At 49.5% G+C, this 19,018-nt stretch overlaps 2 protein-coding genes across 2 annotated transcripts in view; both read right to left on the bottom strand.

Moving 5' to 3' along the window:
- The window catches only part of SOS2 (SOS Ras/Rho guanine nucleotide exchange factor 2), a 38,303-nt gene extending 33,666 nt beyond the window's left edge, over positions 1-4,637 (bottom strand). Inside the window, exon 1 of the mRNA XM_066189174.1 lies at positions 4,478-4,637. Within this exon, the coding sequence (XP_066045271.1) occupies positions 4,478-4,564 (87 nt within the window). The 5' untranslated portion in view covers positions 4,565-4,637. The remainder of the gene's footprint in view (positions 1-4,477) is intronic.
- A 2,115-nt stretch (positions 4,638-6,752) lies between these two features.
- On the bottom strand, positions 6,753-18,960 carry L2HGDH (L-2-hydroxyglutarate dehydrogenase). The gene is made up of 10 exons (XM_066189172.1): positions 18,884-18,960; positions 17,871-17,986; positions 16,429-16,580; positions 14,613-14,744; positions 13,885-14,047; positions 13,307-13,341; positions 12,167-12,334; positions 10,704-10,861; positions 9,717-9,848; positions 6,753-8,967 (listed from the first exon to the last, which is right to left on the bottom strand). Exons 1-10 carry the CDS (start codon positions 18,958-18,960, stop codon positions 8,772-8,774), a joined length of 1,329 nt encoding a protein of 442 aa, XP_066045269.1. The 3' UTR covers positions 6,753-8,771.
- Positions 18,961-19,018: the final 58 nt, after the last annotated feature.

Here is a 19,018-nt window from a genome sequence, read left to right as displayed (position 1 = left end):
GTGGTCTGTAATTCCTGTGCCTGCTCCCCAGGCCAAGGCAAACACAGACTCCCATTTCCACTCCAACAACACGGGTAGGAAGTGTTCCTTGTGCTGGAGAATCACAGCATCCCTACAAAACACTGGGATCTAAAATCCACCCTCACCTGAAAAACTCTCCTGTTCCCGTTTGCCAACCACACATTCCTGCGTCAGGAACTTTGTACAAGCAAACAATGCATGAAAATAATCAGATTTTAATAAAAGAACCAGTCCCCTTTGGTTCCAGGCTGATGCATCCACAGAATCCCAGACTGGTTTGGGTTGGGAGGGATTTTAAAGCCCATCACGTCCCAAATCCAAATTTCAGGGACACCTCCCACCAGCCCAGGCCACTCAAATGTAACTATTATTTTCAAACTTCTTAACGAGCAACTCTCCTGTTGGAATTATAACGCATTAAATTATAATGAATGCTAATGAAACCAGAATGTTTTAAAGAAAAATCCACTATAATGAGGTTGGAACAAATCAAATAATTCTAAATAAAGCTGGACACCCCTGCACCTCCCGACCTGAACCCCAACCCTGCAGCCTCACACATCACAACACAGCGACCCCCACGTGTTTTAAAACACAGAAGCGCTGAACTAACGTAAACTTCAGAAAAAACAAAACCTCCTCAAAGTGGCCTTTTATATCTGTCCATGCAACGTTTGCTAAGAATAAACCCTTTAGTCATGCTCTAGAAATCTGATGAGCGCTCCAGAGCAATGGTGGAATTGTCTGAGGAAATGCAGAGTGCCCCAGTGCCGGGATTATCCCGATGCGCGGGGCCTGCAGAGCCCTGTTTGACAGGCTCTGTCTGTGGGTCGTGGAGGAAATCCCACACCAGGAATCCCCAGGAGATGCTCCCGAACTCAGCTTGGAAAAAATCAAAGAGCAAAGAACACGCGGCTCTTGTTTACAGAAACACGTTTTGGATTTGCAGGAGAAAACACACAAATGGTAATTACGGAATGGTTGGGGTTGGAAGGGATTTGAACTCATCCAGTTTACACCTCCCGCTGTCCCAATGTCCAACGTGGCCTTGGGCGCTCCCAGGGACAGCCACAGCTGCTCTGGGCATTCCATTCTAAGACCTCCCCACCCTCCCAGGCAGGAATTCCCAATTCCCAACATCCCACCCAGCCCTGCCCTCTGCCAGTGGGAAGTCATTCCCTGGCTCCCGTCCCTCCAGGCCCTTATAAAGTGTAAGCTCAGGGCACACAAGGATATTTTAAGGTGAATAAATCCATCTCTGTAAATCCAACAACTCATTCCTCAAAAGGTATTGGTGTATTTATTAGTGTATTTATTAGTGTATTTATTAGTGTATTTTCAAAAATACACACTAATTCTGCGGGGCCGCCTGGTTTATTTTATTTTAAAATCCTGTTCCAAATGCCTGGAATAGAAGTTTATTCCAAGTGGCAATGGAAGGGGTTTGGTACAAACGAATTTTTCAACTACAACTCCCAAAAAAACCTTTTATGCAGCATCCAGGATATTAAAACTGGGACTTCCAGTGGGCTGGAGGGAGCGACACACTCAGCTGCTGCCTCTGAAATTCCCATTCAACAATTCACGAAGGATTGGAATCCCAGTATCAACCCGAAAAATAATTCACACGGGAGCGGAATTTCAGCATGAAGCTGCAAAAGAATTCCCACAGGATTGGAATCCCAGTCCTCAACCTGCAGGACAATTCACCCCTGGGAAGTTCCATCTGGAATTCGGCAAGGACAAGCCTCTGGCACTGGATCTGTGCTAGGAAAAGCGGGCCCAAAAGCAAAATGCCGCTTTAGAAAAGGGTTTTTAACCATTTGACATCTCCCCCGACAAAGGGCAAACAAACAAAAAAAGCAAAACCAACCCAAACAGGTGGAGAAATGAAAAGTGGGGAGAGCAAAACCCTCCAGCAGCACAGGAGAATGCGGGCACATAAATCTATAAAATCTGGTTTAAAGATGTTTTACCACTCAGCTTTGGGTTTTTCCCTAAAAAGATTCCCACTCCAAGGTAAAATCTGGCACCCTCTACCAATCTTAAAGAGTGTAAATGCATATAAAATATTGTTCAGAAGACAGATTTTCTTTTATTTTTCGTGCATTAAAATAAACACCGATGTGTTCGACCATTTCTTAAGTGTCCACTGCATAGAATGAAAGTAAAGCAAGAGTTTAAAAATGGTTTGGAAAAAAAAAATAAAAAAAGCTGCCTTAAACTTGCTGAGTGCATCATAAAGAGACTGGAGCTCTTCAAAGCATGTTCTGGACTTAAAATCCAAGGAATAAAGAAATATCCTTTATTGTTAGTGAACTGCACGGGCTCCTTATCCAGCTCCACAAATCTCTGTGCATTTTGCATTTAAGTATTTTTCACACTTCACAAAGAGAACCAAAACCTCTCTTCTATTTCTGCTTGCTGTTTCTCTCCTTCAGGAAGTGCTCATTTAAAGGGAAAGCTTTCAGGAATGGGAAATAATGCCCGGGATATTAAAAACACAGCTTAAGAGTTTTTAAAAAAAACCAAACCCCTATTTCAGGTGTTTAACTAAAAAAAAGAAAAAAACAAAACCTCTGTTTCAGATGTTTAACTAAAAAGAAACAAAACAAAACACCTCTATTCCAGGTGTTTAACTAAAAAAAAATACTAAACTTTAAAGAAAAAAATCCCATCTCTCAGCTGGCCAACAAGTGGATTTTTAAACCTCCTCAGGACCAAAAAAAAAAAAAAAAAAAAAAAAAAAAAAAAAAAAAAAAAAAAAAAATCACAAACTACCTGCAAACAGCCGTGATGACGTTTAAAGAATCGGGAAATTAACAGAGAATTTGAGGCTTTCCCACTCAGGTCCTTCAGCTCCCCCGGGAATAACGGAACAGTTATTTTGGAAAACCTCCCGCTCGTTTTATTTTTGCAGGGTATCTCTGAGCTGCGTTTAAAGCCGAGGGTGCTTCCCCAGCAGCCTGCCAACGAGACAGTTTTGGGGTTGACTCAGTGATACCGAGTGTTCGCAGCAGAAATTCGCATCCCAGCCCTGATTGCCTCACGCTCCAGGGTGGGTCCTGCAGGCAAGGAACTTTCCCAGGGAGAAAAACAAAACCTGGCTAAAAAGCAAATCCGCGTTTTTTTAACAGGCACTCGCTGGCGTCACAACCCCTCTGCTTTAGAAAGTTAAAATCCTGCTCTTTGCACCAAAACCAAAGGCACAAATAAAGGATAAAGCAGCACGAATCCACCAGCGTTGGCAGGTATCTGTGTTTCAGGATGATGGGAACGCCTCTGGATTTTGAGGGAATCTTTTTGCAGCTGTTTGGGCAGATGCTGGCTGGTGTTAAGGGGCTCTAATTCTCTAAGACACTGGAAAGCAGCTTGAATGAGAAGATTTTAGAGTAAAGAGCAGAAAATCCGGGATTCTTCAGACAGGCAATTAGTGGTTTCTGGGCCAGCCACAAGGCTGCTTAGACAGGCACCCCAAACAAATGCAAGTCTCTTAATCTATTTAAAAACAACAACAACAACAACAACAAAATAACGGAGAATCATTATCCAACAGCATCACTGCATCCATTCCAGGGAAAAAGAGACAAACCACTCACCATCGCTCAAAGGATTTGTACGGCAGTCCTGCCCAGCACCAGAGAGGCAGAGGAGCAGGTAAATATGGCCAGAATTATGGAATAATCCTCAATTATTATATTTTTTTTTTTTGGCAACGACACCGAGCAGGCTCCCTCCAGCCTCAATTCAACCCAGTCCCCGCACTACTGCGGGTGGTCCTGTGGATGCGGGGGTGTAAAGAAAAAAAATAAAATCCTAAAAATACAAAATTTTATCACCTCCTGTGCGCTGTCCCCGCAGGGCTCCTCTCGGTTGTGCGGGGGGCTGGTGTGACACAGGGCGGCTTTGCCCTGCACCACAGGCGGCTGCGGTCACAGGTGTCACAAACGCCTCGGGGTCAGCGCCCCGAGAGGGGGAGAGCCTGGAAAAGGGGTCGGGAGAAACGGCGCGGGGAGGGGACGGAGGCAGGGATGAAGGAAGGATCGAGGAAGGAACGAATGAAGGAAGGGATGAAGGATGCCATTCCCCTGCACACCAGCAACGTTATCAGTGTGCCCAGAGCAGCTGCGGCCGCCCCTGGATGCCTGGAATTGTCCAAGGCCAGCCTGGGATAGCGGAAGGTGTCCCTGCCCATAGCAGGGAGTGGGAACGAGACGGGATTTAAGATCCCTTCCAAGCCAAACCGGTCCGGGATATCGACCCCTGGAAGCCAGAGCCCCAATGAAAGCGGAGAGCGAACCCGAGCGAGCGCAGGCGACAGGGAAAGCAGCGGCTCCCTCAGCACCCGCGGCGGCCCCTGAGGGGGCCCAGGGCAGGGCGGGGGCCGCGGCTCCAGCTGCCCTCAGCGCCGGGAGCTCGGGGCCGGCAGCCGGCAGGTGCCGCCGCCGGGACTGACCTTGCGCAGGGCGGGCACGAAGAGGCCGCGCCATTTCGGGCCGTTCTCCTCGCCCAGGAACTCGTAAGGCTGCGGCGGCGGCTGCATGGCGGCCGCTCCGCATCGGGGGCCGGGCCGCCGCGGTGTGGCTGCTCACCCGCCCGGCCGGGTCGCCATGGCTCGGCGGGGCCGCTGAGGGCTCGGCGGGGCCGCTCGGGGCCCGCTGGGGGCGCGGGGAGGCGCCGGGCCGGGGTCGGGACGGGCCGGGCCGGGCCCCGCTCGCTGCGGCCCCGCTGCCGCCGCCGCCCGCGGCCGCCGCCCTGCGCGCCTGCGCCGCCCGCCCCGCGCGCCCCCTGCGGGCGGCGCCCCGAACTGCGGGCACCGAGCGGCGCGCCGGGAACCGGGACCGGGACCGGGAACGGGAACGGGAAAGGGGAATCGGGAACCGGGGACCGGGGAGCGGGAATGGGAACGGGGAATCGGGAACGGGGAACCGGGAATCGGGGACCGGGAACAGGAACCGGGAACGGGGAATCGGGGAACCGGGGACCGGGAACGGGAACCGGGGACCGGGGACCGGGAACGGGGGACCGGGAATCGGGGAACTGGGGACCGGGAACGGGAACCGGGAACGGGGAATCTGGAACCGGGGACCGGGAACGGGGAACCGGGGACCGGGAACGGGAACGGGGAACGGGGAATCGGGAACCGGGGACCGGGGAGAGGGAACGGGAACGGGGAATCGGGAACCGGGGACCGGGAATCGGGAACCGGCAACCGGCAACCGGGACTGCCCCGCCCGGGGATGGATATTCCCCGCCCGGGGATGGATATCGCCTTCCCTGCGGGATATTCCCTGCCCGGGGATGGTTCCTTACCTGGGGATATTTCCTTTCCTGGGGGATATTCCCTGCCCGAGGGATGTTTCCTTCCCTAGGGGATATTTTCTTGCCTAGAAGGTATTTCCCTGCCCAGAGGATATTTCCCTACCCGGAGGAGATTTCTCTGCCTGGAGGAGATTTCCTTGCCTAGGGGATGTTTCCCCACCTAGGGATCATTTCCCTGCCTGGAGGATATTCCCCTACCCGGGGAATAAAATTCCTGGGGGAAATTCCCTCCCTAGAGGAGATTTTCCTGCCTGGAGGGTATTTATTTCCCGAGCTGGGAGCAGTTTTTCTGAAGGCTCTTCCCCTCCCTTCCTCGAGGCAGCTCCCATCCCTGCCTGGGGCTGTGCCTCTCCCTTCCTAGGAGGATGTTCCTCTCCCTCCCTGGAGGCTGTTTTATTTTTCCTACCTGGATGCTATTTCCCCACCTCTAGGCTGTGTTTTACCCTGCTTGGAGACTCCGATTTTCCTGCCTGGAGGCCGATCCTGGAGATCTGTGCCTTTTCCTACCTGGAGGCTCTTCCCTTCCTTATGGGAATTCTCTTCTGCTCCCCATTGGGAGGCATTTTCCTCCCTGTTTAGAGACTGTTTTTTTACCTGGAAGGAGTTTCTCTCCCTTTCTGGAGGCAGTTTCCCTCTCTGCTCCACCAGAGATCACCATTCCCACTATTGTCTTCACCCAAATCCAGCCAAATTTCCCCCTCATGTCCCTCCTGACAGCCTAATATTCAAATCTCACACCTTATATTCCCTCCACTCCCCGTTTTAAGACTTGCCCACAGAAGGAATGGAAAAATTAAACCAAAAGGGGGGGAAAAGTGCCTTCCTGCCAGTAAAATCATTATCATTCTTTGTGACAGATTTCCTGGAGGAGCCTGATGCTTCCAGAGGCAGAAACTGCTCCTTCCACACCAGAGCAGCCTGGGAGGTTCCCAACAAAATATTTCTTCCTGTGGGAAGACACTTGTTCCTCAAACCCAAACTGTGAGCAAAAAGGAAAGATGGGATAACGGTGGCACAACCCACAGACCCACAGTTCCTACTCCTCCCAGGGTTTAGGATTGGGCACTGGTTTAGAGGGAATATTGGGAAGGAATTGTTCCCTGTGAGTGTCCAAGGGCAGGCTGGACAGGGTTTGGAGCAGCCTGGGATAGTGGAAGGGGTGGAATGGGATGAGATTTAAGGTCTTTCCCAACCCAAACCAGTTTGGGGTTCTACGATTCTGTAACACTTTTTGGGGGGGAAAAAAAAATTGTTATTTGTCCAAAGATTTGTTCAGAGTTTCAGGAATTCTCATCCCACCCGTCACAACAGGCCCAGCTCAGCCTTCAGAGCAGTCCTGTCAGTGAGGAGAAGCTGTGAGGTGTGAGAAGCACAGATAAGATAATTTAGGAAGGCAAGTTGGGTCATGTGCCCCCCTCCTGAAATAATTCCTGTTACACACAGTGACATCCTGCCTAATTCAGCTGAGAAGGAGCAAATTCCGGTGAAACTTGTCTCTGAGTCAGGAGAAATACACAGCATTTAAAAAAAAGAAAAACAACAACAAAAAAACAAAACCCACCACACTATTTGAATCATAAAAGGCACATTTATGAAATCATCAAAGTGAGGCTCATTTGGAAAATAAATTAAAACATTTTCACACTCCGTGAGCAGCAGGATTGACGCCTGAAAAACCCTGACATCGTAATCTCCGAATTTATTTTCATAACAAAACTGTAAAACCTTTATCTCTGGAAAGATTTTTTTTTTTTCACAGAATGCTGCACCGAGGTTCATAATTTAAGCTTCGAATAAACTTGACCCTCAAACAATCATCACCTGAGAGGAAAAAGCACCGCAGGCAGCACAGGGAAATGCTGACTTAGGACTCCCCCCTGCTCTCTGTCTGCTTTGCATTTCAATGTTCGTTCTTTCTGTTAATACACGTCGGGGCCACACCTCGTGTGGGAGGAAGTGGCTTTTGCAATCCTTTTGTAGGATTTACTGTTGATAGGCAACACTTCTGGCAGGGAAGGGAAGACACGATTGTTCCACTGCGGGAAGTTTGACACAGCCCCGTGGCACTGCAAGACTTGGAACGGCTGGATCTCTGCCTGAAGTGATCAAAACTTTGCTCTGGAAGGGTTGTTATTTGAATTTCCAGCGGTTAATTTGCTGGTGAAGTAGATTTTACCGGGAGAAGAAAAAACCAAGGAAAAATAAAAATTAAAAGGCAAGTTAAGCCCTTTTTTTTCTTTTTTTCCCCTCAAAAAAGTGTCCCCAATCTGTAAAATAAAATCAGCCTCACAGCTGCCCCCCCCGTGCTAACCCACTCCCATCAGAGGAGCTCAGAAAAGAGCTTTTTAAGGAAAAATTCATGTCCAATTCTCTGATACAAACACCCCACAATTATCTGTGTTACCCAACACCCTGTGAGCCTCTGCTGTAAAATCCTCAATACTTTGTCCCTGAGGCCACAAAATCCTGCAGGACACTCCCAGATCCTCAGCTCAGCACTGAGTTTACTTCACATCTCTCTCCAGGTGTATTTCTGATAAAAAAGAGGGTCTCAATGGAGTTCAGAGGAGTCACCAGCACTGTCTGAGCTCCCCTCCTGCTCAGGGAAAACGAGAAACTTCCCTGACTCATCCCTGTTCAGGCTCCAAGGGAAGCCAATATCAAACATGACTCAAGGCAGGTTTCTGGAGCTTCCCTCCTTTCACATTCCCTGTTCCAAAGACCATTTTTGCCCGGATTGCTCAGCTGGCTGGACAAAGATCAGCTCCTGCTGCATTAGCAGCGTTCAAAGGCAGGAAGAAACCCAAACCCACTGATGAAGTTTCTGATCAGCGCTGATTTTCCAGCTGTAAATTAAATGAGAAGTGATTGTTTATATCCATATTTTCATTTCTGCTCTATAAAAAACAGAGACAGTGATCAGACAGAGGATCTGAACCGCAGATCTAAATTGACTTGGGTTTGGTAATCCTCTTTAAGCTTATTTTTCTGTGCAGTACTCGACATTCACGTCGAAGGCTCTGAAGATTGTTCTCAACCTCTGATAAAGCCTTTAATTCCATATCAGCAGGGCTTATCCTTCTATTCCATTTTCTTCCATGTAATCTAGAGGACTGCAGACTGCAGTTGAAATGGAATCAGAGCACGCACAGAGAGCCACCATGGCTTTTCACACCCCTCCGAGGAGGCACTGGAGCACAGGAATGGGAAATCCAGGTGGAGAATCCTACCACACATCCCACCTCCCCTGGCCGGTCCTGCTCAGCTCCAAACCTGCCGCTCCAGGACGCGACGCTCGAGGAGTTGTGAGCAGAGAACACCCCCAGAGCTGCTTGGGCGCTGCCCAGCCGTGCTGCCTGCTGTCTCTGTGTCCCTGAGGAGCAGTCCCACGTTCCGGAGGGGCAGGAACCCCACGTTCCTGCCAGCACTCAGAGCTGGAAGCGGCGCTGGGCCTCGTCGGCGATGGCGGCGGCGATGGCCAGCGAGGAGGTGGCGGCGGGAGAGGGAGCGTTCCTGACGTGCAGGATCCTGCTCCCCACGGCCCCAGAGCCTCCATCAAACACAAAGTCATCCACCAGATTGCCCTCGCTGTCCAGAGCCTGGGCTCGCACACCAGAGGGACCCCTGCAAAAGCAAGGAGGAGCTCGCCAGAAGAAGGGGAGCGTTGTGGCGAGTGAGGGAATCAATTCCCGTGAGAAGGTGTCCAGGGAGGAGGGGAGGGAGTGGAGACAAAGCCTTTTGGGGGGGGTTTAACAGTCAGGAGGCAGAGTGAGGGTATCTGGCAGTCATGGGATCACTGAGGTTGGAAAAGATCTCCCAGACCATCAAGTCCAACCTCCGACCTTAAAGCCCACCCCATTCCACAGGCAGGGACACCTCCCACTGTCCCAGGCTGCTCCAAGCCCTGTCCAGCCTGGCCTTGGACACTTCCAGGGATCCAGGGGCAGACACAGCTTCTCTGGGCACCCTGTGCCAGGGCCTCCCCACCCTCCCAGCCAGGAATTCCATCCCAATATCCCATTTCTCCCTGCCCTCTGTCAGTTTGAGGCCATTCCCTGGGTGCTGCCACTCCAAGGCCCTGTAAATTGTCCCTTCTCCATCTTTCTGTGGGTTCTCTTCAAGAACTGCAAGGCCACAATGAGGTCACCTCAAAGCTTCTCCTCTCCAGGCTGAACAATCCCAAAACTCCCAGCCTCTCCTCCCATCCCTGTGCTCATCCTGGAGCTCCAGCTCCTGCCTGTGCTGGGACCCCCAAGCTGGAGGCAGCTCCATGCTTTGGTATCACATTTAGCCGGAGGAAAGGACTAAACCCCTGCCACGTTTTCTGCTGTTCAAATATGACATTTCCCAAAGAGGAGGAAAGTTCATTTTACCTGAGAACATCATTGGTGGTGACCTCAGGGATGAATTTCTGCAGCTGCCTCACCTGGGCACTGATGGAGAAGGCTCTGTACAGCTCCCCCAGGCCATAGGACACGTTCCTCAGCACCAGCTTCCAGAGCCCACTGCAGGGGGAGGAACAACTGCAGTGAGGGGAAATCTGCCTCAAAATGCACCAGGCGCAGCTGCTGAGGAAAGCAGCAAATGCAACTGCAGGGCACAAGTTCCTATTTCCAAATTCAGGAGTCACATAATGCTTTGTGATTGAGAAACAAGTGTTTGCCCTTCTCTGCTTCAGCAAACCTTGCTCACAGAGCTGTGGCGTTGAATCGAACTCTGAATTCCACCCTGGAAGTGTTCCTGGGCAGGGAACTCATTACCTTCCACTGTCCCAGGCTGCTCCAAGCCCCAGTGTTCAACCTGGCCTTGGACACTTCCAGGGATCCAGGGGCAGCCACAGCTTCTCTGGGAATTCCAGCCCAGCCAGGAATTCCTAATTCCCAATCCCCCATCCATCCCTGCCCTCTGGCAGTGGGAAGCCATTCCCTGTGTGCTGTCCCTCCATCCCTTGTCCCCAGTCCCTCTCCAGCTCTCCTGGAGCCCCTTTAGGCCCTGCCAGGGGCTCTGAGCTCTCCCTGGATCTTCTCCTCTCCAGGGGAACATTCCCAGCTCCCTCTGCAGGTATTTAATGATGCTGGCTAAGTTGATTAAGTTATCACAGTGCACTGAACCAAAACCAAGCCTGGAATGGCTCCACCAGCACCTTCCAACGAGCAGCCACATTCCCAGACTGGCTGAGACATGTCCTGGCAGAAAATTCAAATATGAGACTACACCAAGTCAAATGTCTTGGGGAAGTCCACCCTTATCAGCACAACTGTCTTTAAACATCCCAAAAACCTGGGAAAAGCAGGATTTGGGGCAGGAAGTGGCTTCCATTTCAACAAGAGCACCCAGCAGACACAAACACGAGGCATTACCTGTAGGTTACAGCATCTAAAAAGTCTCCAGGGCTGAAGTCCAGGAGTTTGTAGCCCTCTCTCTTAAAGGCCAGCACTGCATTAGGGCCAAGCCAAATGCTGCCATCCATCCTGGGCGTGAAATGGAATCCCAGGAAAGGGAACCGAGGGTTGGGAACCTGCAATGGGGCACAGGAGTGATCAGAGCTCTTACAAACAGCAAATTTTGCCATTTTATTTCCAGCCACAGAACTCTGAGTCACAGAGCCTCAGAATTGGCCCTGAGCTGGTTTTGCTGCTCGTTAATTGTGCAGTCGTGGCATGTCATTAATTGAAACACTGGAGAACAGAGCAGGGCCAGGCAAAGCTGGATTTTAAGGAAAAGGGAAACAAATAACAGGGGGAAAAACAAAAGTCCACGTGATTTCTCAGGATATAAATCAACCCACAAGGAAACCAGTGGCACCCTGATGTTATTCCCCAGCAGCAATTATACTGCAATAAAACAGAACATAAAATATTAGGAACCCTCACTGTGTGTACAAAACAGCCTGAACTTAGCAGGCCTGGTTAATGTTAATAATAAATATCTGCATGTTCTTCTGTTGTTCCTCCCTCCCATCCCAAGACAGGATCCTGCATCATTCCCAGGTGAGATCAGACAAACAGCAATGCCCAGCATTCCAATTTTCCCAGAGATTCGGTATTTAGCAGGCAAAGCCAAGCTCATATTCAGAAAATCAGTATTTAAATGTAAAATGCTGCCCTAGGAATTCTCTCCACTTGCTCTGTAACAACATTTGCTGTCTGGGATTGCTCCTCCTCATCCCGCTGTCTATATTAGGTGGTAGAAAGGTTGTCCCTTTTTCTCCCACATCTATTTTTTTATGGCCAAACCAGCAAATTCAAAAATAAGGTTGAGAGGGAAACACCTCAATCGGAGTGTTGGGTGTTAACACAAAAGATTAAACCCTTCATCAATAATTCATCACAGAACCCCAGAATCACTGAGGTTGGAAAAGTCCTCCAGTGCCATCTGTGAATTTCCTGAGGGTACAGTCAACCCCTTTGTCCAGATTATCACTAAAGAAATTAAACAGGACTGTTGTAATTATTTAAATAATGATTTACTGTCAATCCCTCCCTGACTTTTGAATCCTGCCTACAGATTTCTTTTAGGACACACAGAAATAGTTCAGAGTTTCCTGGATATGTGGCAATGTGAGATTCCATTTTCTCTCTATTAAGGGGAAAAAAAACCACCCTGAAACCAAAACCATAAACAAACCAATTGGCAACAACTCCCCACGTGGTACTTCCATGTATTCCTCAAAAAGTACCAAACCCAAACTGCGCTGTCACAAACCAACCGCCTCGTGCGTGCCTCGCTGTCTGACAGAAACGACCACGACATTTTTCCCTTTTCTCCGCCTTTTCTGCAGCTCTCAGGGCACAGCGTGACAGCCAAACCAGGGGGTACATACCGGATAAATGTTTCCTTTCACCAGGTAAGACTTCTCTGGTTTGAGCACCAAATAATCCCCCCGGAAGGGAACGATGCGAGGCTCGGGGCTGCAGCCGCTGATCTCGGACAGGCGGTCGGAGTGAAGCCCTGCACAGGTCAAAATGTGTCCACAGGAGATTTCCTCACCCTGTGAGAAGCAAAAAAACCATAAAATTTCAATGTATCTGCTAAAAAACCCCCCAGGAAAACCCCACAGCTGTTTATTTAGATAAGGCCGTTGGCTGATTTGACCCCACAGGCTGCACAAATTGACAGCCCACAGGTATGGAGAGCAGCTAAATATTAAACACTTGGCCATCTAAATAAATACATTTTTAAAAATCAAAAACTATTATCTACTTATTTAGCTCGCAGTAGCTGTTTTGAAATACTTTTCAAGGGCCTCCACAACTATGTTTTTATGTTTTCTTCAACTGAAAAATATTTTGAAAAAAAAATACCAGTATTCGGTGGAAAAATCTTAATTTTGGAAGTTACTTTTTAATGAGAGAGCAAAAAAACAGGAGGAAAAAAAAAGCAGCAGAACTAAAATTTAAAACCACCAGAGGGGTTTTTGAGGTCGTTTCTGTTCCAGATATTCCCTCCTGAAGGTGAAGGGGTTACAAGCACAGTTCCTGTCATGCACCTGTTTTACTGAAGCAGTTCTGAGGCTGATAAAATGATAATAAAATGATGCTAAAAGGCTCCTTATCGTTTTATGGATGCCAGAGGTCAAAAGTAAACATGAAAACTGGTGCTTGTCACCAAATGAACGAGTCATAAAAGGAGTTCTTGGAAACACAAGCATCAGCTTGTGCAAACAAAGCAGATAAGGGATGTTAACGTTGCAGTTTATTATTTTACATCATCATTATTGTAACTATTAATTAATTTGAGCATCCTCGTTAAGAACTGATTGCAGTTGTTTTATCAAACTGATCATGTTGCTGAACAGCAGCTTTTTAACCTTAGTTGGGTTTTTTTTCTTTTTTTTTTTTTTTTTTTTTTTTTTTTTTTTTTTTTTTGAGATGATTAATCCATCAGAAATAAAAAAAAAAAAATCTTAAGAAAAGGAGAAGCAGCTTCCTGGAAGGAATTAAAACTCCTTTTTCACTCTTACCTTTTTGCTCCTAACAATGACTGGGTATTTCAGTCCTGAAATGGAATTAGACAAGAGAAGGAGTTACTAGAACAAGTAACAGGGAACTGACAGAACAAGCAGCTTGTTTAGCATGAAGGAATTTCCCTCTGGAATATCTTCCAAGCTATGGAAGAACTACTGTTGTCATAATTAATGTTGTTGGACGTGACTGTTAATTAATTAATTAATAGGTGTTTTATTCTTCCCTCTGTGTGCCAGCACAGATCCAACCTGCCTTCAGGATAAGGGAAATCACTGTCACAAGAATAAACACGCAAGATTCAGATAAATCTGATTTTAAGAGGAGAGAACAACTTTATTTCTCCATTTCACTCCCACTCTCTTCCATCAGTTTTTAAATGTTTCAGCTGAAGGGTGACCTGCCTGCAAAAAAAAAAACCCCAAGTGAGTTTGCAGAATACTCCCACTAAGATAATTTTGCCTTTTTTCTCATCCCTAGGAGACAGAAAAATTCACAGAAATGTCATTCCAGTTAAAACAACTGTGTTTTGAACAAAAAAAAAAAATTGGGGGGAAAAAAAAAAATCCAGCCTTACCATCTTCACTTTCTGGAGAACTTTCTTTGGCCATCTCCATGTTTGTGACTTCAAAATCAGTCAAGATTGTCCCACCTGCTTCCTGGAAGTCTCTGGCATAGGACTGGGCCACTTGTTTGAAATCCACAATCCCAGTGTAGGGAGAATCAAGGGCCATCAGTCCCTGGAAGGGTTTTAAAGACACAGAGGAGGAGTGAAGGTTGGAATATTTCATCTGGAATACCCGCAGTGCCATGAGGAGGGAGTGCTGCTGCCTCCCCACGTGCTCAGCTGGATCTGGAACATGCAAAGGATGTTTTCGGGAGCAGCTCCAAAATGTTTACAGGGAAAATAAAAAGATTAAAAGAGATTATCTTCCAGAAAATTTCTGTCTGTACCTACAACCACCCACAGCTACACCAGAGCAAGCTGCCAGAGGAAAGAGCACAGGGAATTCACACCCAGGCTTTCCTTTCAAACAAAACCAGACTAATCAATAACAAATCTGTGCTCTATAAACTCCACACATTCCTCCCGCTGGGAAAACAAACAGGCTGAGAAGTGCTAAATAACAACCACTCCAACTGCACTGAAATTGGCCTGATCCAAATCCATTTCATGGACGGGAAGGGATTTTCAGCCTCTTCTGAACTTGAACCTCAAGGCCAAAAAAAAAAAAAATTTGTGTTCAATTAAAAGATGTTTTCACCTGAGGAAACGAGCTAATCAGAAGGATGGCAAGGCCTTACCCTGCAGAAGGGCTCCTTCTCCTGGATTTCCTTGGCTCCAATGAGTTTCAGCCCTGGGACATTGTTCTGCAGCCCCCTCTCATACAGAGCTTTGAGCCTGGGAATTTCATCCTGTTCCACAGCCACAATCAGCTTGGGGAAAGGAAAAAAAGGCACAGCGGTGAGCAAAACAGAGGCAGGGCAGGTGTGGCATCAAGCTCAAGCAGCAGTGAATGAGTGAACAAGGGTGAAAAAGGGTTGGTGCCATTCACTGCACAAAATTCTGTTGCTGAGGAAGCACTGACATATCAGAGATAATTAAAAAAAATTAATGCCAAAGTGTAGTTTGAGTTACTATCAATTGACAATATTTGCCAGAAGCTCCCCGAGACTCCGAGTCTGCACGTGAAAGAAGAGAATACGAATTTACAGAACCACTGGGATGCTTTCAGATGTAAAACTGAACTCAACCCCAGATGTACAAACCTCAAAGAGCCTTGATAAGGAGTGAGGACGTGCTCTGACATGCTCTGAGTGGAATCGTGCCAGTTTCACTTCATTAAATCCAGGAGTCCGTTCACAGCTACCACAGGAGATAAATCCAGGCTGGGAACTACCTGTGCCAGGTTTGCACAGACCATGATCCTCCCAGGGCCACCCCACAGGTGTGAAGCCCTCCAAGCCTGGGGCTGCTTTAGGGAAAGCTTGTAAAGCTTCACCATTATCCTCCCTGGAAGTGTCATGGAATCATGGAATTGTTGAGGTTGGAAAAGCTCTCTAAGAGTCCAGCAGCACTGCTGAGGCCACCACTGCACCATGTCCCCAAGTGCCACATCCACAGAGCCTTGAAATCCCTCCAGGGATGGGGATTCCAGCACTGTCCTGGAGCTGGACAAACCTTTCCAGGTTTGATTTTTCCCCAGTATCAAACCTAAAGCTTCGTGGTGCAACTTGAGGCCGTCCCCTCTCCTCCTGTCCCTGTTCCCTGGGAGCAGAGCCTGCCCCGGCTGTCCCCTCCTGTCAGAGACTTGTGCAGAGCCACCAGGTCCCCCCTGCGCCTCCTTTTCTCCAGGCTCAGCCCCTTTCCCAGCTCCCTCAGCCTCTCCTGGTGCTCCAGACCCTTCCCCAGCTCCGTTCCCTTCCCTGGACACACTCCAGCCCCTCCATGTGGCTTTGCTGTGAGTGCCAGCACAGGGGACAGGCACTGCCCTGCTCCTGCTGCCACCCTGGTACAAACCACACAAATTCAGTGTCCCCCGGGCTCCAGCTGATCCCTCCAGGACAGGAGCTCGGAGCAGGCTGTCCCCTCAGGAGTGCTGCTGCACGGATCCACAGTGCCACCCTGTGCCCGGCGTGGCAGCAGGGGGAGCACAGACCAGACAGAAATTCCCATTTATCCCTCAGGGCTAAAACCTCGGGGTTAGGATAGAGACTCCAGTGGAAACAGCAGCTCGGTGCCCAGTGAGAGCTGGGAAACCTGAACTGTGTGTTAGGAATAACTGGGAAGTGGATACAGAACTCTGTTTCGCTGGGTTCCCACCACTGCTCTGCCCAGTCCTGGTTCTCACCTTGCACCAAAGATACACCGAATTAAAAACGGTTCACAGCATGAAGACAGCGTGGGGAGAGTCATGAAAAACCTCCCCTCAACCTGAGACTCAGCAGCAGGAAGGGATGCTTTGGGGATTATGCACATTAGACACGTTTATGTGGAAAATCATGTGCAACTTGGGAGAGCGTGGAGAAAATCCAGGACCAGGCCTATGCCACGTGTTGTAACCCACATTCCACAGCTTCACTTTCCAAGGGGAAAGCAGGGAATCAGGAATTGCTGTACCTTCCCACACTGCTTGTAGGGAATTCCCTTCTGGTCACAGTATTTGTAGCAGAGAGCTGCCCCCTGCACACAGAGCTTGGCCTTCAGGGAGCCTGGGGTGTAGTAAATCCCACTGTGGATCACACCACTGTTGTGTCCACTCTGGTGATGGGCTGAAGAGAAAGAAAAACACACTGTTAGAACACATTTGTTCCCACTTAATTACCTCAGCTGTCAGAAAAACGAGTTAATTGAGGTCCTGCCTTAAATTGGCATCATAAGAGACGATCAAGTGAGAGAATTGCAAAATTAATTCCTCCCCTGGCCTCAAAAGGTTAGAGAAACACTGAGACAGCCAGCCCTGGTTAATGAGAATCCATCCCAGCCTGCATTGTGTTGGATCAACAGGGAAAAAAAAAAACCAAACTAAAAACACAAGTTTTTCCTTCAAGAACAAGCCAAACAATCCAAATGTTTTACAGGCTAAAATGAATTTTAAAAAATCCCATTTTTACAACGAAATGCATCTCTTTAAGCCTTATCTAACACAGTATCAATCCACAATTCCTTTGGACATGCTAGCAGGCCTGGGAGGATTCTTTGAGTATTTGCGAAGTGGATTAGGTTGCTATTTCCTCTTTGCAAACAGATGAAAAGGGAGGTGAAAAACACCACAAACATTTTTACTGAAGTAATTTGGTCAGGTTCTCCCCCCTCTTAAGGTGTGGATGCCCAGAGGTCATTCCTGCCTGGCACTCACACAGCTTTAAGGACTTTGTGTGGGTCTTGGGGGTAAAAAATCATTTTGTATCAGTCATGGAACATCTCAAGAACAATTTATAGCCTGGCTGATGGAGATACTTAAGATTTTGAGCTCACAGGTCCTGTTTGGAGTTAATCACTGATGTCTATCCCTTGGGATTCTCCCAGCTCCATGCAGGACCTGCCTGTGCCCTTCCACAACCTGCACTACTCCTTGTCCTGGTTATCCACCCTCCTGCTCCTCTCTCCTGACATTCCATTACTGATGGAGCTTCAGCAATCCCACTGCAGCTTGCACAAAGTGCAGCAGCAACGCTCAGGATATTTTAACTTAAAATTCCCAATGTGAAGCCCCAGCAGCCAAGCCCAGACCGATGACAGCTCTGCTGAAGGACACGTCCCTGGGAGAAGGGCGGAAGAAATTCTCTGTTAGGGGAGAGTCATCACAGAATCCCAGGATGGCTTGGGATGGAAGGGACTTCACACATCGCTTTGTTCTATGGGCAGGGCCACCTTCCACTATCCCAGGCTGCTCCAAGCCCTGTCCAGAACACACCCAGGATGGGAAATCCACGCACCCACTCCAACAACAAGGGCAGGCGCTCTCCCCAAAGCTGATCCCTGCACTTAGGAATCCACGAAGCTCCGGCAGCGCGTCCCGGAGCCTCCCGCTGTCCCCTGTCCCCCGTCGCGGGCCGTACCCGGCTCCTGCTCCTTCTCCAGCACGGCGAAAGCCAGCGAGGGATGGCGCTGGATGAGCTCCCGCGCCGCCGCCAGCCCCACGATGCCCGCGCCCACCACGGCCACGTCGAAGGAGCTGCGGGGACAAGGACACGGCGTCAGGACAGCCCCGGCACCGCACGGGGGACGGCGGAAAGGGACGGGGGAACGGGGAAAGGGTAGGGAGAGGGGAAGGGGATGCCAGGAATAGTGGGGAGAGGGGATGTAAGGAATAAAGGGGATATAGGGGAGAGGGAAACGGGATAGAGGAAAGGGGACAGCGGTGATTAATACTGTAAAGGGGAAAAGGATAGGGAAAGCAGATAGAGGATGTAGGGGAAGTGGCTACAGAGGATAGAGGAGAAGTGATTATAGAGAATATAGGGGGTATGGGAGAGAGGGAAAGGGGATAGCTGCGATTAATAATGTAAAGGGGAAAAGTTAGGGAAAGCACATAAAGGGTGTAGGGGAAGTGGCTATAGAGAATACCGAAGTGATTATACAGAATACAGGGGATACAGGAGAGAGGAAAAGGGGATAGAGGAAAGGGGACAGCGGTGATTAATAATGTAAAGGGGAAAAGGTTAGGGAAAGCACGTAAAGGGTATAGGGGAAGTGGCTATAGAGAATACAGGGGGATATAGGAGAGAGGAAAAGGGGATAGGGAAAGGTGATATAGCAAACAGAGGATATAGGAAAGAGGAATGGGGAAGAGGAAATAGATAGGGGAAAATGACACGGAAAGGGGAAGGGGAAGTGGATGAGCAGAGGTAAGAAGAGAGGCGAAGGCGTGACGGTAAAGGACAGCGGACAGGGATAAGGTTTCGGCTCGGGGCTAGAGCAGGGGAGAAGGCCCAGCTGGGGAAGGTGCGGGTGTGAGGCGGGCCCGCCGCGCCGCCCCCGGCCTCACCTCCGCCGCCCCCGGCCTCACCTCCGCCGCCCCCGGCCTCACCTCCGCCGCCCCCGGCCTCACCTCCGCCGCCCCCGGCCTCACCTCCGCCGCCGGCTCTGCAGCCGCCACAGCCCCGCCGCCCCGCCCGGGCCCGCGCGGCCCCTCAGCGCCGCCGCCATCTTGGGGGCGGAGGGAGCGCCGCGGCCGCGTCCTCCTCTCCTCCTCCTCCTCCTCCTC

The sequence above is a fragment of the Chamaea fasciata genome, unplaced genomic scaffold (genome assembly GCF_029207755.1).
Source record: "Chamaea fasciata isolate MVZ Bird 193981 ecotype frontalis unplaced genomic scaffold, bChaFas1.0.hap1 SCAF_7, whole genome shotgun sequence".
Lineage (NCBI taxonomy): Eukaryota > Metazoa > Chordata > Aves > Passeriformes > Sylviidae > Chamaea > Chamaea fasciata.
This window is presented reverse-complemented; position numbering and strand designations above follow the sequence as displayed.

Coding starts and splice junctions, on each gene's coding strand:
- L2HGDH (XM_066189172.1), bottom strand. CDS start 18,960: ATGGCGGCGGCGCTGAGGGGCCGCGCGGGCCCGGGCGGGGCGGCGGGG. Junction 14,048..14,612: donor AGAAGGAGCCCTTCTGCAGG/GTAAGGCCTTGC, acceptor AAACCCTTCCAG/GGACTGATGGCCCTTGATTC. Junction 10,862..12,166: donor TGAAAGGAAACATTTATCCG/GTATGTACCCCC, acceptor GCCCCATTGCAG/GTTCCCAACCCTCGGTTCCC.